Here is a 26,626-nt window from a genome sequence, read left to right on the forward strand (position 1 = left end):
GTTTGTAGGTAGATGAACCTAGATAAAATGAGGCTAAAAAAAAAAAAAAAAAAAAGGATTAATTCAGAACAGTGTTAATTTTGGAACAATATATCTAAATTACAGCTTCACAATTGCATGAAACTTTTCAGTCAACTATTTGGCAATAATTAACAGGGTTACTGATTTCTTATTTTTTTTAAATACTAGTGAACGAATGCAAGACTACTCAGTTTCTGTTATGAAAAAGATGAAAAGTTGAAGAGATCAGCTTTGTTAACACATGGATCAGTGGAATAACTGAAATAATTGACAACTTGGGCTATTTTATCCTAAGGGAATATCTTCAATGAGAAGTGCTAATAATATTAGCTCTCTTCATATCCAGTGTACCATACTTCTTTCAGTGTTTTACTGTAAAAAAAATCTCATAGTCTGAAAGAGAAATGAGAGGGCCTTCACAACTCCTAAATTGGGAGTATCTACCGAGTGCAGTGTTTAGAACATTGGAAAGGATTTGTTCATCCTGTCAATTAAAAAAAAAATAAAAACAAAACAAAAACCATAGAAAGGACTCCTCTGTAAACACAGTTGTCCAGTAGGCCTAGAGATCTGACTACATAAAAACAAAACAGAGCACAGCAAGTTATAGAACAGAGCTCTGCATTAACCGAAAAATGAAACAGCCAGATCAATCAGCCAGTAGACACAACAGAGCAACATCTAATCCACTATGCTCCAGGAGCGTTTCTTCCATCATGCACTATTATAATGTATTTTCCATCCTCTCAGATTCCTGCTGCGTTATCCCTCGTGAACAGCAGCCATGTCAACAGACTCCGAGATGGCCATCTTTGGGGAGGCGGCTCCTTACCTCCGAAAATCGGAAAAGGAAAGAATTGAGGCCCAGAACAAGCCTTTTGATGCCAAGTCATCCGTCTTTGTGGTACATGCAAAGGAATCCTATGTGAAAAGCACAATACAGAGCAAAGAATCAGGGAAAGTCACTGTCAAGACTGAAGGTGGAGAAGTGAGTAAAAAAACTTTCAGGTCTTGAGAATACATTTCTGCTGTGGACTTTTATGATTTTTATTTATTTGATGGCAAATATGTATCTTTCTTCCCTCTGACAGACCCTGACTGTGAAGGAAGATCAAATCTTCTCCATGAACCCTCCCAAGTACGACAAGATTGAGGACATGGCCATGATGACCCACCTCCACGAGCCCGCTGTGCTGTACAACCTCAAAGAGCGTTACGCAGCCTGGATGATCTACGTAAGTACCAGCAGCAGCCTGCCTTTGGGCAGCCGGGAGGAACTGCTCTGCCAGGCCAAGTGGGAGCCAACGTGCTGTCTCCCTTCCTCGCAGACCTACTCGGGGCTCTTCTGCGTCACTGTCAACCCCTACAAGTGGCTGCCGGTGTACAACCCGGAGGTGGTGTTGGCCTACCGAGGCAAGAAGCGCCAGGAGGCCCCTCCACACATCTTCTCCATCTCGGACAACGCCTATCAGTTCATGCTGACTGGTGAGTGGCTCCGTCTATCTCAGAGGGATTGTACCATGAAGTTCTCTGAAGGCATGCTCTGTCCCAGTAATAAAATGAGGCTTTTTCAAAGCTTTCATGGTACTCATGCATACATGCCAGAAGTGACTCTTTTACTATCTTCACCCCATTGTTTCTACTATTTTGAATTACAGACACCCTTGCACTCACTGAAGGGTTCTAGAGGGTTTTTTGGCTGCTTGGTTGCTGGTTTAAGTTAAGCTGACAGCATAGAGTTGAGAACATTAAACTTACCTGACTGCGTTTCATGCTTTCTGTATTCTTCATTGAGTTTTAAGCACTGTTCTCCACTCTGTCCCTTTCACAGATCGCGAGAACCAGTCGATTCTGATCACGTACGTACACCCCCTGCTCGGGTCCCTGCGGGGCTGCCCGGTGCCAGGGGACCTCCTGCCTGACCACACGCTCTCTGTGTCTCTCTTTGGGTTGACAGCGGAGAATCCGGTGCCGGGAAGACTGTGAACACAAAGCGTGTCATCCAGTACTTTGCAACAATTGCAGCGAGCGGGGATAAGAAGAAGGAAGAGCAGCAGCAGTCAGGCAAAATGCAGGTGAGGTTCTAGGGATGGGAACCTGAAACTATCCAATTTATTTATGAGGTGTATCATGACAATAAGGTTTCTGTGTTAGGGGACACTTGAGGATCAAATCATCAGCGCCAACCCACTGCTGGAGGCCTTTGGAAATGCCAAGACCGTGAGGAACGACAACTCCTCACGCTTTGTAAGTTGTTGCCTGGCACAAAACAACTTCTTCCTTATCAGCGCACTGACTCAGATATTCTCCCAGTCAGGATTGGTAAAATGGATCTCAAGTGAGTTTTCTGCTTCTTTCAGGGCAAATTCATCAGAATCCATTTTGGCGCCACGGGGAAGCTGGCTTCAGCTGACATTGAAACATGTAAGTGACCCTTCTGGCCTCATCCCTCTCCTCCCAGCCTTCCTCAGTTCTTGCGCTCACTCTGTCCTACCGTCCTCGCCAGACCTGCTGGAGAAGTCCAGAGTCACTTTCCAGCTCAAGGCAGAAAGAAGCTACCACATATTCTATCAGATCATGTCCAACAAGAAGCCGGAGCTAATTGGTAGGAAAGATCACTAACTTCTCCAAGCAAACATCATGCAGCAACACTCCATTTCTTTATGTGCCAATTCCATTTGATCTCTATGTGTTCCATCTTCTTTTCAGAGATGTTGCTCATCACCACCAACCCATATGATTATCAGTATGTGAGTCAAGGTGAGATCACGGTTCCCAGCATTAACGACCAGGAAGAGCTGATGGCCACAGATGTAAGTAACACACAGAAGTGTCCTTAGGCGCACTCTGACCTTTAACAGGCAAGGTACTTACTCTAATGATTCTTCTATCAGAGTGCCATTGACATCCTGGGCTTCACTGCTGATGAGAAGACAGCCATCTACAAGCTGACAGGGGCTGTCATGCACTACGGGAACCTGAAGTTCAAGCAGAAGCAGCGTGAGGAGCAGGCAGAGCCGGACGGCACAGAAGGTACCAGCACAATACACACCACAGCACAGATTATACCAGAGCACTCACTGATACAGGCAGTAATTCAGAGTCAGCATCACAGAATCGCAGCCACAGAACGGTCAGGGCTGGTAGGGACCTCTAGAGATCATCTAGTCCAACCCTCCTGCTAAAGCAGCTTCTCCTAGAGCAGAGCCTGTCCATTTCCCCAGGTGCTGGTATTGTACAATAGAAACACGACCTAAGCAGAGGACTTTGCTGGAAGAGCACAACTCAGTGGAAGATGCAGATTATTCTGAAACATGCAAACTATGAGGGCCAGTGATTCCGAAAGCACACTGCTATTGGCGGAGGCAGCCAGAAGCAACACAAGCTTTGCTGCTGTGCTGAATGGCAGCTTCCCAGACCCAGCACAGACCTAGGAGCCACCCTGCTCACTGCCTGAAGTTTATGTACCCAGGTCTCATTTACCATCAGCTGTAGTCCCCTCCTAATGGAATTGTTTCCAGGTAGTAGGAAGCCAGAATCCTGAAGCTGCTCTGCTTCAAAGCTCATATTCTGGAGACAGCTCCCAATGCCTCAGCTGAGAGCATCGTGCTGCTGCATTTTACACGGGGGGTTTAAAGAAGCATCTGCTAATATGGTACCTATGGCTCATATGATCTACATTTTCTGTAGCCTCAGCATGTCTCCAGGCCTTCTTTTTTGTAAATAGGCATCTGAGATATGTCTATCACATTTGCTTTGCCTAGCATCATTCAAAGGTGTATTCCTTAGAAATTCATGGGAGTATTTCTATGAAACCAGAGTTATTTGCATATGTCATAAGTATGTACTCTTAAGGTTTTGGGTGGTTTTATCTTGAGTTGTTTTTTAGTGCATGTAGTTTGTGGGGTTTTTAGGAAAGTTAAGACAAGTGAAAATGACTGCAAGGAATACAATGGCATGGAATCTGACAATGATGAATAGCAATGATAGATTAGGCTACAAATAATACTTGTAATCATTGCATGAATATAACAAAAGAAAAGAGTTATAGAAGAATATAATATAATGACTGCTTAATTATTAAAAACAACTCTAAAAAAATGAAATAAAACTTAAGATCCAATTTTCTTTATGTTTCATACCTTACTCTTTCTAGCAATAAATGTACATTAAATACATAGCTGTAAATAAAATGTATAATAGAAGCCGCTCAAAATTAGCATCTGTATAGTTCCTCTATACAGATGAGGTTTGGCCTTCTCACTTTGAAGGACTCTGTATATAATACTGGTGCTTGCTATCATCTTTGCTATGAGACAGGCAGCAAATTGGAAAGTGATGACAAGAGTATATCCAGTGCTCTAGTGCTTGTTTTTAATGATCTAGATTCATAGAAACTGAGAGCTGGGAAAGACATATGTGTGCGATATTTATCCTTAGGGAGAATATGGTTCCATTATGAAATTTGTACGAAATACTTGTTCATACTTTTGGCATAATTCTTCACTACCTCTCTATCTCTAATAACAGTAGTTTCACCAAGTATAATTTTCAGTGCAGTGTATTTCAATATCAACCCATTTCCTTTTCTGTTTATTCTGAAATTGTGACTTATTTGACCTGGCATTTTCATGGCCCTTGGTCCTTTTGTCTGTCTAGTCACTTGTTTCAAAATTTGCATGTTCATTGTAAAGGCATTTGGAAGAATCTTTCCATTTACAAATCATCTAAATTAAATGAGGGAAAAAATCAGTAAATCAAGAAAAATCACAATATATTTAAAGTATATGTGACTTTTGCAGAAATTACTCTGAACTACTACAAGTAGTATCTACTGGAGAGCCAATATTCAAAGCTGCTGTATGCTTGTTTCCTTAGTTGCTGACAAGGCTGCCTACCTGATGGGTCTCAACTCAGCAGATTTGCTCAAAGCCCTCTGCTACCCCCGTGTCAAGGTTGGGAACGAGTATGTGACCAAGGGTCAAACCGTGCAGCAGGTAAGAGAGAAGTGATGACAGAAAAAAAGATGACATGAATTTAAAACTTTGAACTTCCTCTTTTGCCCTGGATGGCAACTTTTATTTTACTTTTCTTTAGGTATACAACTCAGTGGGGGCCTTGGCAAAATCTGTCTTTGAGAAGATGTTCCTATGGATGGTTGTTCGCATCAACCAACAGCTGGATACGAAGCAGCCCAGACAGTACTTCATCGGTGTCCTGGACATTGCTGGCTTTGAGATCTTTGATGTAAGAGGAGAGGCTTCACACAATTTTCCTGGAAGGGGCATTAAGAAACTGGAATAATTTGCCATTTGTTGTTTGGGGTTTTTTTAAGCATGGCTTGTTTTTATTTATTGGATAATTCTGACATTCCTGTAGGAATGGCATTCTTCTGGTTCTCATAGTACGTATTATGCCACAAGGGCTGCAGATTTTTATAGATGTCTGCTGTTGCATGCAGAAGTGAAAATTGCATTGAAAACTGATATGAAAATGTTAAAGAACTGATAGGTAATAGCAGAAACAGATTTTGAGGAATTTAAAATATGGCATCTTGAAGGAAGATCTTGTTAATGCTGAAACCAGATTCCTTCCAAATGCTTGGGAGTAGACTGGCAGTGCAGACAAATTCAAGCAGATGAAGAGCTGGACTTAGACTAAGCTCTGCAACACTTTTCAGAGCTCAGAAATGTGTTGAGACTGTGCCAGGGCCTGAAATGATAGATATATTACAGGATGGAATATTCTGGTCACCTGTCCAGTCCCATGACCAGAAATTGAGGACCCCAGTCATGGAGACCTTACCTTAAAGGGTTAAAATAAAACCTGTTGGAAGATGGAAAGTGTTCCTGGAACTGAACTTCACAAGTAAGTAAATCTCTGCATTCTGCAGTTCAACAGCCTGGAGCAGCTGTGCATCAACTTCACCAATGAGAAGCTGCAACAGTTCTTCAACCACCACATGTTTGTGCTGGAGCAGGAGGAGTACAAGAAGGAAGGAATTGAGTGGGAGTTCATTGACTTTGGGATGGACCTGGCTGCCTGCATTGAGCTCATTGAGAAGGTTCTTAAGGCCTACACAAATAATTTTCCAGATGTAAAACATAAAAGGAATCTGCTATGGTCAAATTAAACTGCTCTAACATGTGGCACTCACACTTAATGTAGCACTTAACAGGATTTTTTTCTGGGCGTCAGCACCTCAGATATATTTTCATTTGTCTGTTACTTGTTGCCTGTAGGATTCTGTTACATAAGACTTACAATTACCATGGGGAAAAAATTTCAGTCCTAGTCATCACTGTTCTGGAGTTCATACTCAAATGCATGTATTTTAATACATGGGGAGTGATTAAACACACTGAGAAACTTCTATTTTAATATATTTAAAGAAATTTTCTATCTTGGTTCCAAGAAAAAGCATTTAGGAAGTATAAACTTCCTTACATATGAATCCTACTAATTTCATTCATTTGGCTTTCCATCTTCAACTAACATGCACATAGTGAATTTCTACATGCTAGGTTTTTATTACATCGCAACCCTGAAATTTATGGGTGATCCTGTTTTCATATAGCTGATGACACTAACAAAACGCCCTTTCTGGAAAAACGTAAAATTACACATTCAGAGGAAGGGGGTTTGTAAGATTGTTATGTTCCATTCCTCTCTCTTTGATAATTCTCTCTGCTTCTTGTTTCCACGCTTTCTTCACATGTTGCTATTTCTCCCAGCCCATGGGCATCTTCTCCATCCTGGAAGAGGAGTGCATGTTCCCCAAGGCAACTGACACCTCTTTCAAGAACAAGCTCTACGACCAGCATCTGGGCAAGTCCAACAACTTCCAGAAGCCCAAGCCTGCCAAAGGCAAGGCTGAGGCCCACTTCTCCCTGGTGCACTATGCTGGCACGGTGGACTACAACATCACTGGCTGGCTGGAGAAGAACAAGGACCCCCTGAATGAAACTGTTGTGGGGCTGTACCAGAAATCCTCCCTGAAGACGCTGGCCTTACTCTTTGCCTCTGTTGGTGGAGGAGAAGCAGGTGGTTTCTTTGAAATCCTTTCTACTATAATTTACAGAAATAGAACCTTGTAATAATATTTCACAATAATATTTACATTTCAAAAATTGAAAACCCAAAACCTCACCTACTTTCTGGAACTCAGTCACTCAGACTTATAAAGGATATTACATTTCCCTAGATACCTTAATAGATTTGTAGGTTTTAAGGCAAGACAGCTGTATTACAACACTAACCCAGGCTTAGCTGACATACCAGATTTCTGTAATATGAGGCATTCCCAAATGCTGCAGGGAATACAATCAATGTATTAACATGCTACTAAATTTATATGTACAGGGAGACTGCATTTAGTGTACTCACTAGCCATTTCTTAAATTTCTTAAATATCTTACTATGCAAAAAGTTACGTTTTATTTCCTGTTTGCCTTTTCTTAATGTCAGCTTGAAGTCATTAGACTTCCATTCTGCTATCATCTGAAAAAATTATCTGCCTTTGTAGCTTTAAATACTATATGCATTTGCAGATTTTGAACATATTATTACATTTTCTACTTTTTTAAGACAAACACACAAAGCTCTTCAGATTCTAATCACATGCCTTTGTTGTTCATTTCTTTTTTTTAAAAAAATATTATTGTTTAGAGAGTAGTGGCGGTGGCAAGAAGGGCGCCAAGAAGAAGGGTTCTTCTTTCCAGACTGTCTCGGCTCTTTTCCGGGTACTGTAGAACAATCATTAAACATTTTACCACATTGTGAAAAAAATAAAGAAAATTCAGTTCAGAAAAGTATTAGATTGATCTAATATACAAGATCTTTAATTTCAGAAAGGATAAAGTCACACTATTCTTAATAAAGAAGGATTCTCATTGAATCCTTGGAATCGTTCTTTCAGAAAATTATGACAAAAGAGATACTGACCATGGTTTTATTGCAGTGGTTTTACTCTACCTAACATTGTGATTGTGTAAGTGATCCAGGTCTTTGCTCTTGCTCTTAAGGAAAATTTAAACAAGCTGATGAGCAATCTGCGAAGCACACATCCCCATTTTGTGCGATGCCTTATTCCTAATGAAACAAAAACACCTGGTAAGTTGTTAAAATTCAAAGATGTGATAAATCTTTTCTTCTCTGTGCAGTATAATGAAGTACCAATTCATTATGTCATTTGTTAGGTGCCATGGAGCATGAGCTGGTGCTGCATCAGCTACGGTGTAACGGTGTGCTGGAAGGGATCAGAATTTGCAGGAAAGGGTTCCCCAGCAGAATAATCTATGCAGACTTTAAACAGAGGTCAGATTCTATGCCATCCACCCACCACCATATCCACCAATGCTGAATAATTTGCATTTCCTGTTTTAATTACTGTGTGAATTATGGAAGGGGTTCACTGTACCTGCCTTTAGGCATACAAAAGTCAATTGTCCGAGTCAGTCATCCAGTTTCTTTCTTTAGCTAACTAGAAAAACAAGCATTTTCAAATGGCAAGTATTTATTCCTATCCTTGATTCATATTCTGGTATGGGTTAATGCATTTTTTTATTAACTATCCAGAAATGAAGTTGCCTACCTTAGACTTGGTTAACTTCTGGGTATCACAGTAAGATGACTCACAGCCATCAGCATGGAAATGTGAATAAAGAAACTACAAGATATTCTAGACTAACTTGTTGGAAAAGAAAATAAAATTAAAAGATCTTGTTTCTTGTTCTGTATCAGCTTGAAAATATTCACATAATATGTGCTGCCACTATTTTTGATGAAGAATTTCTTTTCCTCTCCACATATTTTGTTATTGCACGTAAAGTTCTCGTTTGGAGATAAGGCATTAGATAATAGGGGATGTGAAATATGCCAGCACTTAGTCATGGATATCAGTACCCATTCTGTGTCAAGAATTTCTGGACTAAGTGTAAGGTTTTTCCTAAAAACATTTACCAATGAAAATTTGATTTCTAAACAATAGAACATAGTTCAGACATTCAATTCTCTTCCACTCTTGATGTCCCCTTCAGAGAGTCTTAACAATGACATCAGTTGGTACAGGTTTGATTGGGCTTTCAGGAATCTGACCCTCTTCATACTCTACTTCATTCCACAGATACAAGGTGCTTAATGCCAGTGCCATCCCAGAGGGACAGTTCATTGACAGCAAGAAGGCCTCTGAGAAACTCCTTGGATCTATCGATGTGGATCACACCCAGTACAAATTTGGTCACACCAAGGTACAAATGCTGCTTGACTGATGTACTGTGCTTGCAATACCCAACAGTTATGCACTCCAGCATTCTCTTTGTCAAGGTCTTCTTCAAAGCTGGGCTGCTGGGACTCCTGGAGGAGATGAGAGATGAGAAGCTGGCACAGCTCATCACCCGCACACAAGCCATGTGCAGGGGTTACCTGATGAGAGTGGAGTTCAAGAAAATGATGGAGAGGAGGTAGGTGCTTACACTTATTTGGCTTGCTGGGCCAGTCCTCATGAGATAACAACGACATGAACAAAACTGAAAATACGCTGCTTCTCACCAAATCTCATTTCTTTCTCATTAACTTGGTCTACTATATATGGGTGTATTTCAGAGTATACCCTGCCAGTAGATGAAGCAGTATAAAGCCCTGATACATGAAAAATTTATCGCTTTTAACTTATAACACTCTTTGTACTAATTTTTTGCTGAATTCAGTAAGTGGCTACGTTACATGTATGCCCAGAAACCAGGTATCTAGTCTAAGCTAATTACTTTATGTCACCTTTATAATCAAACGTGAGAAACATGTACTTCTAGCATAAGAGAACTATCTTCTTCCCTTGGATAATTTTCATGAAACGGACCAAGTCAACTTCTGTAAGTGTTCCTTTTCTTTGCTTAAGAAAGTGAGTCAAACATCTGGACTTCAAAACAGTCCAAACAGGCTGACAATCTACATCACAGTAGGTAGTTTTTCTCAGAGATATGTATTTTGTAATACATTAAATAATATATTTTAAAATGTTCATAAATATGTAATTAATAATATAGAAATATTTTATGTACACACATATGTAGAACTATAAGATACTATATGTATAAATTCATGTTATACATATTGATATGTACAAATAAATATGTATGATAAATTTTAAAATATGTAACATAATATATTCTTATTACTTTTCAGGGAGTCCATCTTCTGCATCCAGTACAACATTCGTGCATTCATGAACGTGAAGCACTGGCCCTGGATGAAGCTGTACTTCAAGATCAAGCCCTTGCTGAAGAGTGCAGAGTCTGAGAAAGAGATGGCCAACATGAAGGAAGAGTTTGAGAAAACCAAGGAAGAGCTTGCAAAGTCTGAGGCAAAGAGGAAGGAGCTGGAGGAGAAAATGGTGAAACTGGTGCAGGAGAAGAATGACCTGCAGCTCCAGGTGCAGGCGGTGAGTATTGCTAATATTTTTGGCTTGTAATGTCCTGTGTAAAATGATCCTAAATGTGTCAGTAACAGACAAGTTATCCCCAAAACGTATTTATTTTAAAATCATACAAATATTTTGTAAAATAGGAACCAAAACCACACAGCAAAGCTAGCAGAAAACTACAAATATTAATAATTTTGCAATTAATTATTTGCAGCTGATTCCTTGCACTTTAAAATCAGAAGCAAAGTCATCAATTTCCAGTCAGTAAATAGTACAATTTACAGTATGGCATTTTAAATCATACATGGAAACTGACAGTAGCAATTATCACGTCTTCATAAACACTATACATACTATATACTTTTCATGTCTTATCATCTGATCAATGAAGGTAGTCTGGAGGTACTATTAACACCTTTTATATGGAGAATCACAATGGATTCAGGTGGAGTAGGAGGGGTTGAGAGTGTCAGTCATTTCTCTAGTATTTATGGTCCTTGGCTACTCAGGAAAAACACTGATGGAAGCAAAGTCCTTCCCTTTTTCTCTAGAAATAAAAAGATAGCAACAAAAATCCCCTTAAAACTGTTTTTATCAGCATGGATTAGGATTCATCTGACCCCATTCTGATGGGTCAGATGAGCTAGTAGCCTCGGGTTTTCTTCATTTTCAGCAATGAGAAATTCATTCTTTTAGATTGTGATGTAGTTAATCCAAGATTGTAAGGTTTTGTTGTTGAATGGACTGCATATTTATATCATGGAAGATACCTATATCTGCATTAGACAAACCCAATGTAGCTATCTTGCTGAGCTACAAAAAGTCCTCTGCCTAGATAGTGTCATTGCTCTTCACTAGAGCAAAGAGAAAAAAAATAAGCAGTATGTAGAAAATAAAGATTATTTCTTAGTAACATCCATTTTAGAATGCATGTGAATTCAGGTAATTGGTACTGTCCTTGTAAACGCCAGTCTCCCAAACAGTTATTCTAGACCACAAAGGCCTTGAAACATGTTTAATTCAACTGCTGCCTTTGAAACAGTGTTCTTAACAAAAAATTTTGCCAAAACTAAAAATTAAATTCATACTCGGGAAATCTTTTTGGAAGAGTTGTAACACAATTTTCTCAGCTGAATGCTGCAGGTTTTAGCATTCAGGTTTTAAATACTAAAAATCTATGTTAAAAAGGTATGCTAACGAATCTGCCTACATGGTACTCTTCAGTAAACTCTATGCCAGTTTCCAGTGCAGTCAAATGCAACAACAGTAAAATGATGGAAAGCTAAAGGGAGATACTGCCATGTCTGATTCCAGGCTCTACCTTCAAATTAATATTGGATTTGCATGAGTAGTTCAGGAGTTTTTAAAAAAATGCTCAGAAGCTTTATTTCTAGCATGATAAAATATTCCTTTATTTTCTGGGCTGCAAGCAGTCAAAAAAAAACAGATATTCTTAAAATAATGAGTTTTACCTACAAAGGACATTGTAAGCTACTTTGAAAATAATAATTTCTTTTTGATTATCAGTGACAAAAAACAATTCTTTGAAAATCACTTTATCTAAATGAGCCATTTTGTGTAGGAAGCTGATGGTTTGGCTGATGCTGAGGAAAGGTGTGACCAGCTCATCAAAACCAAAATCCAGCTGGAAGCCAAAATTAAAGAGCTGACAGAGAGAGCAGAAGAAGAAGAAGAAATGAATGCTGAGCTGACAGCCAAGAAGAGAAAACTGGAGGATGAATGTTCAGAGCTCAAGAAAGATATTGATGACCTGGAGTTAACGTTGGCCAAGGTTGAGAAGGAAAAACATGCCACTGAAAACAAGGTATGAGGCAGAACCTGTCACCCCTACTCCAGAAAAGAGCATGTGCTGTTACAGGACTTCTGCATCTACTTCCTTTATTTACACTTGCTCTCTTCTTCTCAAAGGTGAAAAACCTCACAGAGGAGATGGCGGCCCTGGACGAGACCATTGCCAAGCTGACTAAAGAGAAGAAAGCCCTCCAAGAGGCCCATCAGCAGACACTGGATGACCTGCAGGCAGAGGAGGACAAAGTCAATACGCTGACCAAAGCTAAGACCAAGCTGGAGCAGCAAGTGGACGATGTAAGCACGGTTGTCCAGAAGAACAGGGCGGGTATAGATTACAGAACTGGCTGGTAGAGCACTGATGGTTATCTTCTATTCAGCTGGAAGGGTCCCTGGAGCAAGAGAAGAAACTGCGCATGGACCTTGAGAGAGCAAAGAGGAAACTCGAAGGAGACCTGAAGCTGGCCCATGACAGCATCATGGATTTGGAGAACGACAAGCAGCAGCTGGATGAGAAACTGAAGAAGTAAGCGTGGCTGTGGGGCACCAGACTGTGGGGCTGGTGCGCTTGGGGGGTTTTGCTCAGACGCTAACACAGTTTGCTTTGCCCAAAGGAAAGACTTTGAAATCAGCCAGATCCAGAGCAAAATTGAGGATGAGCAAGCCCTGGGCATGCAGTTACAGAAGAAGATCAAGGAGCTGCAGGCAAGTGTCTGGCCCTTCCCCTCTCTCAGCCAGTTTCAGGCCGGGAAGGAGGAGGGCATGGGTGCGAAGGGTGCCTAATGTTCCCCAGGCTCGTATTGAGGAGCTGGAGGAGGAAATTGAGGCAGAGCGAACGTCTCGGGCAAAAGCCGAGAAGCATCGGGCTGATCTGTCGAGGGAGCTAGAGGAGATCAGCGAGCGCCTGGAAGAAGCCGGAGGGGCTACCGCCGCTCAGATTGAGATGAACAAGAAGCGTGAGGCAGAATTTCAGAAGATGCGTCGCGACCTGGAGGAGGCCACGCTGCAGCACGAAGCCACGGCTGCGGCCCTGCGCAAGAAGCACGCGGACAGCACCGCTGAGCTTGGGGAGCAGATCGACAACCTGCAGCGAGTGAAGCAGAAGCTGGAGAAGGAGAAGAGTGAGCTCAAGATGGAGATTGACGACTTGGCCAGTAACATGGAGTCTGTCTCCAAAGCCAAGGTACATAAATATTTCCCTGTAGTAATTCAAACATAATGAAGTATTTATATTTGAACATAGAAATTGAAGTTAGTCATACTTTAATATAAATAGCTGCATTTTACAACTTGAATTTGAATTTATATGTTTCAGTACTGGTATAATATTATATTGTATCCTTTGGGTGAGAGCTAAAACCTTTAGTTGAAGCACGTAGGCTAAGGAGCTATGGAGTTGTATTGCTTGGTTCAGAATATTATGATAATGAAAAGAAAGGCACAGACCTTACCAGTTTTTTAGTTTCTTCTAAAATAGAAATTACTCCTACCCTTCCCTTTCCTTTTATCCCTGTTTTCTTTCCCAGCCTTAAATACTGCAATGACATAATCACTAAGAGCCAAACAGAAATTTAAAATAATTTGTCATGTTACATCCCATCCTTTATATCTATTGAAAAAATGGACTGTACATTAAAAAATTATATAAATGCTGGGATTTAGGAAGCAAATTCCATAGAAGTATCTATTATTTAACCAAGACATTTTACTTTAATTCTAAATCAGTAGCTTCTTTTTTAGCCTTTTGTAAGACTTTACATTCTCAGTAATTACGTGTTGAGCCTTCAATCATCTTCCATTCTGTTCTTCATGCAAACAGGCAAATCTGGAGAAGATGTGTCGTTCACTAGAAGATCAACTCAGTGAGATTAAGAACAAGGAGGAAGAACAACAGCGCACAATTAATGACATTAGTGCACAGAGAGCTCGGCTACAAACAGAATCTGGTAATTTTTTTTTTTTTTTTAAGACAACATTGTGTATGAGCTGGGGCTTTAAAAAAAAAAAAAAATCCACCAGGTTCCCTAGGTCTTTTTGACTCTGGGTTGAACAATAGCCAGAAATGTGCTCTTTTAACAAAGGTGGGCAACTGAATCTGGAGCTGCATTAGGAGTAATGTAGGTTAACAGAGGGTGATCCCCTTGCTCAGCACACGTGAAGCCACGCCTGGAGTGCTGTGTCCAGTACTATGTTCCTCAGTGCCAGAGAGATACAGACATCCTGGAGCAGGACCAATAATGTGTTTAAGGGACCGGAACAACCAGTCACTGGAACAAACTCCCCAAGGGTGTGGTAGAGCTCAGTCACCGGAGGCTTTCAAGACACAGCTGAACAGGGTGCTAGACAATCTCGTCTACTCTCCCCTTCCCATGAAAGGTTGGATCAGATGACCTTTCAATGTCCTTTCCAACATGGGCTATTCTGTGATTCTGTGACTGGAGTTTCAAAGAATAATTCATCTATTTCATAACCTAGAGTTCATCCTGCTGATTCCCAGGAGACATTCAGGAGAGGACAATGATATTACTTGAGCACATACACCATATAGGACTCATTCTGTCAACTCGAGGTTTGAAGGGACCACTGCACTTAGTTCAAACATACAGTAAGACTAGTCAGCTATTAGAAAGTGGGCATGGTGTATCTCATTTCTTGTCTATAATATAAATATTTCAGCACGCTCAGAGATATGGATAGGTATCAATGATTAGGATCCCATACAAGAAATAATATTTTTTAACTGGAATTATTTTCACATGCATTTAATTATCAAGGTTAATACTTTTAAATAAGTCATTAAAAGGTTCTTTTACTCATCTGAACTCTCCCAGGTGAATATTCACGCCAGGTGGAGGAGAAAGATGCTCTAATTTCACAGCTGTCAAGAGGCAAGCAAGCTTTCACTCAACAGATTGAGGAACTCAAGAGGCACCTAGAGGAAGAGATAAAGGTGAGAAGGCTTCGTCATAAACATATGAAATCACAGAATCAAGATGAGAGAGAGAAAAAAACACTTAGGTAACTCAGTGCAGGTCTTATGTTAGCTTTGCTCCCCCAGCCTTGCAGCCTGTGCACTATTTTTTTTGCAGATTCCCAGGTCTTACTCTCTCACTCAGTAGCTTGCCCTCCCTCCCACCAGAATAACCCAGTGTCTATCAACACTGCAGTCAGGCTTCCCAGGATATTTCCATTCATTGTTGCACCACGCTTTTTTTCTCCCAGGCCAAGAACGCGCTGGCCCACGCCTTGCAGTCTGCTCGCCACGACTGTGACCTGCTGCGGGAGCAATACGAGGAGGAGCAGGAAGCCAAGGGGGAGCTGCAGCGCGCCCTGTCCAAGGCCAACAGCGAAGTGGCCCAGTGGAGAACCAAATACGAGACGGACGCTATTCAGCGCACGGAGGAGCTGGAGGAGGCCAAGTACGTGGGAAGTGGGATGTCAAACGGCTGGAGAAGACTGAGGCTGTCAAGGGAAAGTGGAGTCTCTGGGAGTGGGTTACGACAGGGGTGAGACAAAGGCAGGGATCTGTTGTCTTTGTGGTAGAGGGGTCAGAGGGAGAGACAGGAAAGTGTGCTGTGGAAAAAGTGCAAACTGGAAGGACAAACGTAGCCCTTAGGGCTAGAAATGCAAAAACAGGCTGGATACTCTCCTTAGGTGCTAGGACACAGAGTGACAGAACCTGTAGGCCGCATGCAGTCTTGGAACAGAAAAAACACTGTGAAAGGCACTGGGCTCAGAGCCCCCAGAAGTGGCCAGCTGCCCTCTCACGGAAGTACAAAATGGGCTGCCCTCTGGTCTCTGACCTGGAGCTGTACTTATCTCCCCCCAGGAAGAAGCTGGCCCAGCGCCTGCAGGAAGCAGAGGAACACGTTGAAGCTGTGAATGCCAAATGTGCCTCCCTGGAGAAGACAAAGCAGAGGCTGCAGAATGAAGTGGAGGACCTGATGATTGACGTGGAGCGATCAAATGCTGCCTGCGCAGCTCTGGATAAGAAGCAGAAGAACTTTGACAAGGTCTTGTGGGCTCCAGCCCTGGGGTTCCTGGGCAGAGCGTCCCCTCCCGATTGCCACATCCATGCTCACGTGCCGTTTCCCTTCAGATCCTGGCAGAATGGAAGCAGAAGTATGAGGAAACGCAGGCTGAGCTGGAGGCCTCCCAGAAGGAGTCTCGCTCCCTCAGCACGGAGCTGTTTAAGATGAAGAATGCCTACGAGGAGTCCCTGGACCACCTGGAAACGCTGAAGCGTGAGAACAAGAACTTGCAGCGTAAGTCCCTGGCCCTCTGCTCCTGGCTGGCCTTTCCCACTGCCCACCACTACCCACCGCTCCACAGGGGTCTGTGCCTGCGTGTCTGCAAAGGTGCCCGTCACCTTGGTGCGGCAGGGCCCTTCCCGTTCTGCTCCGTGCCTGACCGTGCCGTTGGCCTTTGCTCCCACAGAGGAGATTGGTGACCTCTCAGAGCAGATTGCAGAGGGAGGCAAGGCCATTCATGAGCTGGAGAAAGCCAAGAAGCAGATTGAGCAGGAGAAATCTGAACTCCAGGCCTCGCTGGAGGAAGCTGAGGTACACAGCATTACTCATGGCTCTCTTACATGTCTTGGATCTCTGTCTCGTTGTAAGCACTGCGGAGTCATTGCCAGGCACAGGAGGAAAAGAGTGTTTGTATAAAAGCGTGGCAATATTATCTCAACGTGGCATTCCTTTATCCTCAGGGCTTCAGGGTTAACATTTGTCTTCTGAAAAGTATTCCTGTTCACTCTTTCCCAGGCGTCCCTTGAACATGAAGAGGGGAAGATCCTGCGCCTCCAGCTTGAGCTCAACCAGGTGAAGTCTGACATTGACAGGAAGATAGCAGAGAAAGATGAGGAGATTGACCAGATGAAGAGGAACCACCTCAGAATTGTGGAGTCCATGCAGAGCACCCTGGACGCTGAGATCAGGAGCAGGAATGAGGCCCTGCGGCTGAAGAAGAAGATGGAGGGAGACCTGAATGAAATAGAGATCCAGCTAAGCCATGCCAACCGCGTGGCTGCAGAGGCACAAAAGAACCTGAGAAACACACAGGCGGTGCTCAAGGTCCGTTCAACAGAAATTGCCAACAAAGAAATTTATTAGGTGGTATTTTTGGTACCAAACAACTCTGAATCTGCTTATAATTTCTTTTCATGGCTCTACAGGATACCCAGCTGCACTTAGACGATGCTCTGAGGACTCAGGAGGACCTGAAGGAGCAGGTGGCCATGGTGGAGCGCCGAGCAAACCTGCTGCAGGCTGAAATTGAGGAGCTACGGGCAGCACTAGAACAAACAGAGAGGTGTAGAAAGGTGGCTGAGCAGGAACTGATGGATGCAAGTGAGCGTGTGCAGCTCCTCCATACCCAGGTGAGATCATTTGGTGAGAAATGTACTCTTGGTAAGTAGGAGAACATCTATATGCTTTATTCCAGTCATAATTGGAAGCTTAACTTTGAAGATGAGATTTACCTTTTCTGTAAATCATCATCATAATAATAAGAGATGTTTGCTGAAAAAGTGTGTATTCTGACTGTGTTCCCAGGTTACATTCAATGAAACCCATGCTTCTACCTTCTTTGTATCCTAACTTAATCTCCAGAGGAACATTTAGTCACACACATCAGATTTTATTCACATATGCCAAATGATCTGCCAACTGAGCAATCAAGGACTGAAACTCTGAGACTACAGGCATTCATTCCTTGCTCAGTTGAAATGCAGCATTAGGGAATCATATTCCTTCAAAAATGTGCTTGCTTGTCTAGCAAGAAAGTGGGGATGAACTCCTGGTCTGGTGCAACCTATGTTAAGCAGACTTTGACATGAGCTACATGTCATTACAGGAATCCAGCAGTCAAGTACCAAAAGCTATGGAAAGTGTCTGGTTTCAAATGCAGAAAAGTTTCTAGAATGAAACCTTCCAATCTACATTACAAATATTGCTCTTTTCACTTCTTGAGAGTAGATTATTCTTCCCTAATTCTGTTGAAGAGAAGGCATTTCACTGACTCCCTCACTCTATTTTTACTACTTTTCTCTGCTAGTCTTGGTGGGTGGCATGGCACAGATTATATTTCTAAGTACTCTTTTCAAAATACTGAAATTAATTATTGGAGAAAACCAAAAAGCATTGTTCCCCAGCTATAAGAAATTTTACAGAAAAAAAATGCGGTATCATTTTTTCATATAATTATGTCTAAAATGATTCAAAATCCTGCAATGTTCTGGATTTGAACAGAACACCAGCTTGATCAACACCAAGAAGAAGCTGGAGACAGACATTACCCAAATCCAGAGTGAAATGGAGGATACGATCCAGGAAGCCCGCAATGCTGAAGAGAAGGCCAAGAAGGCCATCACAGATGTGAGTTGGGGGCTCCCTTCAGTGCCAATGTTAGGTGTATTTTCCCTCACATGGTCTCCAGCCCCACAATGGCTTTGACCCTTTGCTCTCATCAGGCAGCCATGATGGCAGAAGAGCTGAAGAAGGAGCAGGACACCAGCGCCCACCTGGAGAGGATGAAGAAGAACCTGGACCAGACGGTGAAGGACCTGCAGCACCGTCTGGATGAGGCCGAGCAGCTGGCTCTGAAGGGAGGCAAGAAGCAAATCCAGAAGCTGGAGGCCAGAGTGCGTGGGGCTTTTCTTTGTGCATGAGTGAGCACGCCACGTTAGCAGCCAGCAGGGAAGCTCCAAAGATGGGCTTCTCGTTGCAGGTGCGGGAGCTGGAAGGGGAGGTTGATGCTGAGCAGAAGCGCAGCGCTGAAGCCGTGAAGGGCATGCGCAAGTACGAGAGGAGGGTGAAGGAGCTGACCTACCAGGTAAGGCAGGAGGCCTCCTTGGCCTCACACACCCTTCTTGAAGGAAGCCAAGATGTAGGCCTTAGGATTTTCTTTCTGTCCTGAGTCACACAGTTAAAAAGCAGAAGACTGAGAATATCAGAAGAAATTATCTTTCTGGTTATGTTAGGAAGATCCAGCTTATCAGCTCTGTCTCTACTGGACAGCAATGGTCTATAAGGAATGTTTCTCACTGTTTCATGTAGAGGGCATTTAAAGAGGAGGGGCAAAGAAGCGCTTCTCTTTTTTGTCCTTCTCTTTAGTCTGAAGAAGACAGGAAGAACGTTCTCAGGCTGCAGGATCTGGTGGACAAGCTGCAGATGAAAGTGAAATCCTACAAGAGACAAGCTGAGGAGGCTGTAAGTATTGCTGTGTGCAGTTCAGTCTCCATACAGGTGGAGGTGGAATTCTGTGAGTGTGTTTTTCCCCAGGTAGCTCTGTTTGAACACTTAACTTTTCAGCCTGTTTTTTCACTGTGCACTCAGAAATGAACAGCTGTTCTGTCTGAACAGCTCAGGGGTCTAAAGGGGTATAGAATACATTTTCTTTGAACATTACTTGTGCCACTGGGTAGAGCAGAGAAGTTCTGCTCTACAGAAGAGAGTAGAAGCTCAGGTCAACATTGTGGGAGTAAGTCTCTGCTTCCTTTCACTTTTTTTTATTTCATATTTCTGCATAGCAGAGGGAAAAAAATTACCTTCAAAAATTGTAATACATAATTCTATAGAACTAAATAAATAGAAAATCATGTCATGAAAATAACTATAATTATGTATAAATTATTCAAAAATTCCAAAGTGCATTAGCACTTCATACCCAGAGAGAGATTCCTGGTATGTCTTATTAACCATGTAAACATTTAGCATTTAAGCTATTTCTTTGGATTCCCCCTAGAAGTATTTGGGAGAATTACATACTACCACACAGTCTTTTTTTATTATTTTTATTATGTAAAAGCAAAATACCACAGCATGCCCAGTGCAGTGTTACAGTAGGATCATTATTAAATATTTTCAAACCTGTTTTTTATCTCTCCCTATCTCCAGGAGGAGCTGTCCAATGTCAATCTCTCCAAGTTCCGCAAGATCCAGCACGAGCTGGAGGAAGCCGAGGAGCGGGCTGACATTGCAGAGTCGCAGGTCAACAAGCTCCGAGCAAAGAGCCGTGAAATTAGCAAGAAGGCAGAAAGTGAAGAGTAAATGCCTCCGGTAGTTCGAAGTGAAAGAGAATTGCACAAAATGTGAAATTCTATCACTCTGATTTTGTAATCACAGCTTAGTCCTCTATGAATCTCTAGATAATGAATACCTAGACAATAAAAATTGTAGAGATTTTCCAATGGAAATAATGAGAAGTTCACTTTTGTATTTTAATCAGTATCCTGAATTCTTTTAAGTTGTACATTTTTCATTATTTATTTAAATTCATTCAATTTAAAATCTTGCTTCAAGTATTCTCAAAGTGTTTCAGCCGCTGTTAAAAAGTGGTCTAATCAGACATCCTGCTTCATTCTCACCATGGAATTTCATCTAAGATTTCCTCAAATGAGAAAATAATTATTTCTTTGGAATAGGAACTAATTATTCCTTTTAATTTCTGCTTTACAGAATAGATTTAAAGTCAAAGGTTCTGTCCAAAGAATAAGAATTTATTGCATCTTCTAGTAATCTAGTCTAATCATTGATTATTCTATTAAATCATGTGTCTTATTTGCAAGAACTTTTTTCCACTTTAAACCTCTGCAGTCCTTCAAGCCACTTCCAAACAGAGAACATTTAAACTTAAAATAAGATCTACTTTTAACTTTTGTTCATGAAAGTGATGTGCAAACCAACATTCCAAGGGCAGCATAACCATCTACTCCACACAGTCGTTCACTGTCTATATTCTGTTCCCAAAAGTCCCCTGAGTCTTCTAAACTGATCAGGCAGCTACTTAGCTCCTATGTTGTCTCTGGGGTAATCCAGATAACTTTACCAAGGATGGCCTCACTCAGAGTGAGAGGTTTCATTCTTTGTAGATATTGGCATACATCAGAGAATCCATGGTCTCCTTTGAAAACAAGGAGAAAAAGGTGTTTGGAGAAGCCAAATCAATCATTCCTGTTGAAGATGAACTGCCATGCCTTCCAGAATAAAAAAATAATTATCTACAATGAAAAATGTCAAAACAGTCTCTATAGGGTAATAGAGAAAATACTCATCTGGGAGAAGGATGACTGCATTTGATAGACCCATCAGCACTACTGAATGGCTGGCAATTGGTTTGTGTTACATGGGCCTGTCCAACTCCTTTTTTGATTGGTATGATGAACCTAATGTCTGGTCAGAGCTCCCAAGCACCAAGGAAATTCAATTATCTTCATTTTGAGTTGGGCCATACCCTAAAACATTCTTCCTCATTTCTCTCATTATCTGAGGTCTCATATCAACTTCTTCCTTTCATAACCCAATGTTAACTGGACAGCGAGGCTGTGGTGCTATCATCTGCTGTGTTTTGAAGAAGTCCAGAGTGGAAAGCTATGATAAACAACACAGTGTAGTTGCTTTCCTTGCAGTAGACTCCTGTTTGTAGTTTCTTCATTTGGCTTCTTCTGAGAGGATTGATCCAGCCCGCAATGCATCAGCATTTTGGCATTGAGACACCAGTGTCACAGACCAGTCTTACAGCCATTGTACTTCTCAGTGAACACAGGTTTGACTAAACAATACTGCAGGTCTCAGAACTGATCATCATTCTACATGGTTTGCCAGTCATTCACAACCCTTCCATTTCCTCTAAAAAAAAAAAATAATAAAGTTATTGAGCTTCCTAACCATAGAGTGGGTAGAAAAAGACAGAATTATAACTGGTTCAGTCTACTACAGTTGCTCCTCATTATGTATTAGGTTATATAACCTTTAGTTGTTTTCCACTGGTCTGATTATTAATTTAAGACCCATGAAATACAGCACTCAGTGACTGAGAGTTATTCAGTACTTTTTCCCTTGTGTTTTCTGTTTAATGAGTATTATTCAAGCCAGGCTTCATGATGGAAATACTAAATTCCTCATAGCCTTTCCAAGGTTATGACATACATGTGTGAAACGTTACACATTAATATATTCACTGTATGCAATATATGCATACATATATAGATATGTGTATAGATGTATATATACACATGCATACACACATATAAATAAAGTTTCCAAAGCTATTTTTTCAGCAGCAATCCAATAATATGAAGACATATGTTACTGTTTCATCACTGATATGTAATCAAGGTCAAAAATAGTCACTATTTTTAGCATTCAATCTCAAGGCTTTGATAAGCTTTTTACAGCTTTACAGGACAGCTTCCCCTGACTCCAGTCCTGGTTGAGTGTCACCGTATTTCCAAACCCATTCCCAGACCCACACGTCAGGCACCTGAGAAATTAAGTCTGTGGGATTGATTACCACCTGTGAGAAGTGTTGCTACCAAGTTCCTTTTGGAGGAAGAAAAAAGATGACAAATCAGCATGCAGCCTCCATGCTGTGTAGATATCCCTGTTTTCCTGTATGCCACAGAAAGAAAAGCAGTCAAAAGCCGCCTTGCTCAGAAGCCTCTGTACCTGCCACAGAACCGTTCAGGCTTTTGGGGACCCCACTTCCTAATTTCAGGGTATTTTTTTCCTGCCTCTGACTCAAGCAGATTATATATATGCTTCTTTCAGGCAGTGTGTGGACTTCAAACTAGATCGTACTCCAAACTGTTACCATCCACAGACACAAACTTTAGCTTTGCCTGCATTCCAGTGTATAGACAGGATTTTACTTTTACACAGGCTTTTTCCTATCTGCTTTGCAGTGTATGCACAGGGTGAAACCCTGGGTTACAAAATATGGGCTGCAAAAGCCCTCCAGACTCTGGGACCTGTATCAGTTCATTACAGAAACCAAGGCTGACAGGTCTATTTTACCACCCCAACAGGGCAGCTCAGCCATGAAGGGGAGTTTGTGAGCCCACAGGCAGCAGCAGCAAACATTGCTGTGCAGCAGACAACACCTCATCACCCATGGACATCAGCTGGCGTGGTCAGAGAGCTGTGCAATGCTGTGGCAAGCATAGCAAGCCTCCTCTGACTGTGGGGTTCTGCTGGTCATACGTACACTTCAACCATGTCTAACGGGCTGACTGTGAGTAGTCAGACCTTGAAGAAGAGGCTGGGCAACAGCTTCTCCCTCTCTTTGTCTGTCTGCCACACCTTGCAGACACTGTGCAAAGGCACCAGTGAGCTATGCCACCCAGAATGGTTGCAACAGACCTAGTCTCATCAGGTTCTGTACAGTATTGGGCCATTCAATACATCAATACAGTGACACCACTGGCACCAGAAAAAAAATGTGAAAGCTGTCACCTAGCCTATCTGGCATCACAACATTCACAAATGACACAACAGTATGCTGATGAGGCTTCAAACATCATGCTAACATCAGCAAAACCACCAAGTTTGACTCCTGACTCTTTCCACTTCCCCTCCAAATGACTTATCCCATCCCTGCCTGCCCCAGGTCCATGTGATCACACCACAGCTGTATGTTGGCAGCCCTGCTCTTATCCCCTTTTCCATGCTTGCTCACACCCTGTGTTCACAGAGCAGTGCTACCAAGCCTCTACAGCCCTATCAGCCAGGTTCTGCCTTCCATGCACAATCTGACAGGTGGATACTGTCGAAAATCTCCTGAAAAGACTCCTGCAATACCGTGCTGTGCCCATTACAAAGCAGTGCCTTGCTTCAGTCAAGCCTTAAAACACAACAGCAATGAGGAAAACCATCTCTGGTCTAGGCAAACATTTCCAACAACAAACATTAAACAGCTAAAACCATTCACCCACAACAGTCATGCCTCAGATAAGTCTGAAGGAAAACAAAAGCAGTAAGTGGAAACGGCTCAATGCTACGCATGCTTTTACAGAAAAAGGAAAATAAAGCCTCAGTCTGGCTCAGCCACGACATCGTCTCTGCCTGGCTGACTTCTGCTGAACCTCTGCAGACACGAGGCTGCAGCTGGAGTTTTGCCCCACTGGTGCGATAGACTGCAGGGACAGGGACTGACTGAGGAGCTGATCCCACCCTGGAACAGCCGACACAAGCAACTTCTTGCAGCAGGCCAGTCGCAGGAATGAATCCCAAAACACCATGAAAGATCTGCGTGTGCCTCTTCAGATCTTCCTTCTTCCACCTTCTGTTGCAGATGACACATTGTTCCCACAGGGAAGCCCAGCTAACGTGCAGGCAACATCCGAGCAGCCTGTGTTAGCTTATGTGATAAAAACTTGTATGTACACCCATAAAGCAGCACAGAGAGACAATGGCAGGAGGGGGAGCCCAAATAACACCCTGCCCAGCTACTCCCAGGCCCATCACAGGAGCCATCAGTCCTTTAAAGGCACTTTTCCTCCAGCCCAGAGGAGCACAGTGTGCATGGGGACCCTGAGGAACAGTACCTTTGCCAGGCCCCTCCCAGGGCTGTCCTGATGCCTGGGATCCAGGTGTGAAGCCCACCACCATGAGCCATGGGAAGCCACTCTGCTTTCAAATTGAGGGGGGCTGCTGCCAGGGGGTGTGGGACGCACCACGGGTTGCAGGGGAATGTGGAGGAATTGTAGAGGAATGAAGCTGGGTTAATTAACATTGATAACATACAGCTGTGGGCTGGCTTCAGGGGTGGTGGGTTGGCCGACGTGGATAAGGTGCAGCTGTGCCTGGTTCCTGCAGAGTAGTTAAATAGCTCTAAGGGGGATGGGAGAGGAGTCTTGGATGAAGCAGAGGGAGTATGCTCTGGGTGTAGGAGAGACAAGGCGAGGTCCTGGGAGAAGCAGGGGGCCTGGATAAGGAGAGTCTGGCTGGAAGAGGAGCCCAGAGATGGGGCACGGCAGAAGCAAGAAGCAGGGTAGACTTGCCTGAAGAGGATGAAGACACAGCATGGGCAGTAGATGAAATTTTGAAACCTTGTGGGTGGTTGGTGGCTGTGCTGGGGCAAGGCGTGGGAGCTGCTAACTGAAGTTAACCTGGGATGGTAAAAGCCTTGCTGCAGCTGGCTGGTTTTGATAGTGCTGTGACAGGGGAAGAGCAGTCATGCTCACAGGGGGGCCACTGATGGGATGTTTAAGGGAGGAACCAAAGGTGTGGAAGCAGGTGGGTAGGTGATCAGGCCAGGAGATGGCACCAGCTTTTAGTCTCATACACAGAGGCCTCACCAGTACCTGGTACTTAGTCCATGCATGCACATGTATACACTGGATAGTGAGATTTCATGGAGAGATTGCAGAGAAAATATTTCATAAGAAGGCAGGATAGACTGTGGTGATAAGGTTCAGGACTCAGCCAGAAACGCACACAGAGTGGTACAGTTTTCCATGTGATCGGCCCCTTTTATACCCTTTTCTGTTTACCTGCCTCTTTGTCCCTTCCTGCTCCCCTGCATTCCCCTCATGGGCTTGTACAGCTCTATCAGTTCCTGCACCCACCCCAACCCTGTCTGGGATCTCCCCTGGTTCATGTAGCAGTTGTGCAGTCCAGGATGATCTTCCTGGAAATAGCACCTGTAGTTTCCTGATAGCCCATCAGGTAATGTCCCTGGTGAAGTTTGTTTCTTTTTGTCTTGTTTTTTTTGGGGTTTTTTTTTTGTCAGGTCTGTGTCTCAATGTATATTGTTTCTGGTTCCCCCTTTTACCTTACTTTCCCAGCTGACAAGGTCCTTCATCTGGTAACCTTGCTGGAATAAACATTTTCACGCTCTTCACATGCCTTCATCAAGTAGTGTGACTGATCGGATTTGGTTCCCATCACCTCCTCCCTCAACATTTGTCAGCCAGGTTTGTGTCCTGGTATGTTCTTGGTTATGACTTCCTTTCTTACTGTCCCTTGTGTGTCAAAAAAGGTCCTTAAGCAGATACCCTTAAAGGAGCAGACACTCTTTCCACATAACGTTACAGAGCGAGTCAAAGTTACTCTGGTTTGATGTTCAGCCTGCTCCGTTACATCCTCTGCTGGATAACGGAGTGGCACAGAAGCCAGGCTCCTTCCCAGGGGCTGGGACCTGGGGTATGCCTGCAGCCCTCGTGTATCGTAAACCTACAGGCCAGGACTGCACGCTGGCAGCTGTCTTAGGTTGTCCCAAGCTTGAGGCTGGTTTCAAGCTTATCGGCACCCCATACAGTGATAGAAAGAATGAGGGGAAAAATTTGCCTCCCTAAGTCTTCACACAGACTAGGATGGGATGCATTAAAATCACAATCCATAAAGAAATTATTGTAGACAACTGGAGAAAAAAAAATACCTTGTTGGTTAAAGCAAGCTCTTGAAGCCAGAAGCAAAGTGTTGCCTTATTTGGCGTTATCGGTGCTGTCTTTGGGTTCCTCCATCCTTCACCCTGGCACACAGCAATGTGGAAAGAACAGGTCAGTGCAGCTGACTCCATAGAGCCTTAAACCAATCCTGTCCCTGAGTAATTAGCAGAGAGATCAGAGCTTCAACACGTTTACAACTAAAGAGT

At 42.8% G+C, this 26,626-nt stretch overlaps 1 protein-coding gene across 1 annotated transcript; it reads left to right on the forward strand.

Annotated features, from left to right (window-relative positions):
• Window positions 1-784: 784 nt before the first annotated feature.
• LOC121081653 (myosin-1B) lies at window positions 785-20,440 on the forward strand. The gene is made up of 38 exons (XM_040580849.1): window positions 785-1,009; window positions 1,113-1,256; window positions 1,350-1,506; window positions 1,853-1,880; window positions 1,979-2,096; window positions 2,176-2,268; window positions 2,382-2,445; window positions 2,528-2,626; window positions 2,731-2,834; window positions 2,916-3,054; window positions 4,900-5,018; window positions 5,119-5,268; window positions 5,915-6,085; window positions 6,756-7,065; window positions 7,690-7,763; window positions 8,046-8,133; window positions 8,220-8,337; window positions 9,146-9,269; window positions 9,346-9,482; window positions 10,204-10,459; window positions 12,024-12,266; window positions 12,371-12,547; window positions 12,631-12,776; window positions 12,865-12,955; window positions 13,044-13,433; window positions 14,070-14,196; window positions 15,082-15,200; window positions 15,473-15,669; window positions 16,080-16,263; window positions 16,350-16,515; window positions 16,688-16,812; window positions 17,017-17,325; window positions 17,427-17,630; window positions 18,502-18,627; window positions 18,723-18,893; window positions 18,980-19,084; window positions 19,366-19,461; window positions 20,149-20,440. Exons 1-38 carry the CDS (start codon window positions 806-808, stop codon window positions 20,299-20,301), a joined length of 5,826 nt encoding a protein of 1,941 aa, XP_040436783.1. The 5' UTR covers window positions 785-805; the 3' UTR covers window positions 20,302-20,440.
• Window positions 20,441-26,626: the final 6,186 nt, after the last annotated feature.

Source organism: Falco naumanni, chromosome 1 (assembly GCF_017639655.2).
Source record: "Falco naumanni isolate bFalNau1 chromosome 1, bFalNau1.pat, whole genome shotgun sequence".
In the NCBI taxonomy this organism is placed as follows: domain Eukaryota; kingdom Metazoa; phylum Chordata; class Aves; order Falconiformes; family Falconidae; genus Falco; species Falco naumanni.

Excerpts from the sequence above, each read along its gene's own strand:
- LOC121081653 (XM_040580849.1), top strand. The coding sequence starts at position 806 with ATGTCAACAGACTCCGAGATGGCCATCTTTGGGGAGGCGGCTCCTTAC. Across the intron at positions 8,338-9,145 it reads TATGCAGACTTTAAACAGAG|ATACAAGGTGCTTAATGCCA; the intron begins GTCAGATTCTAT and ends TTCATTCCACAG. Across the intron at positions 19,085-19,365 it reads TGAAGGAGCTGACCTACCAG|TCTGAAGAAGACAGGAAGAA; the intron begins GTAAGGCAGGAG and ends CCTTCTCTTTAG.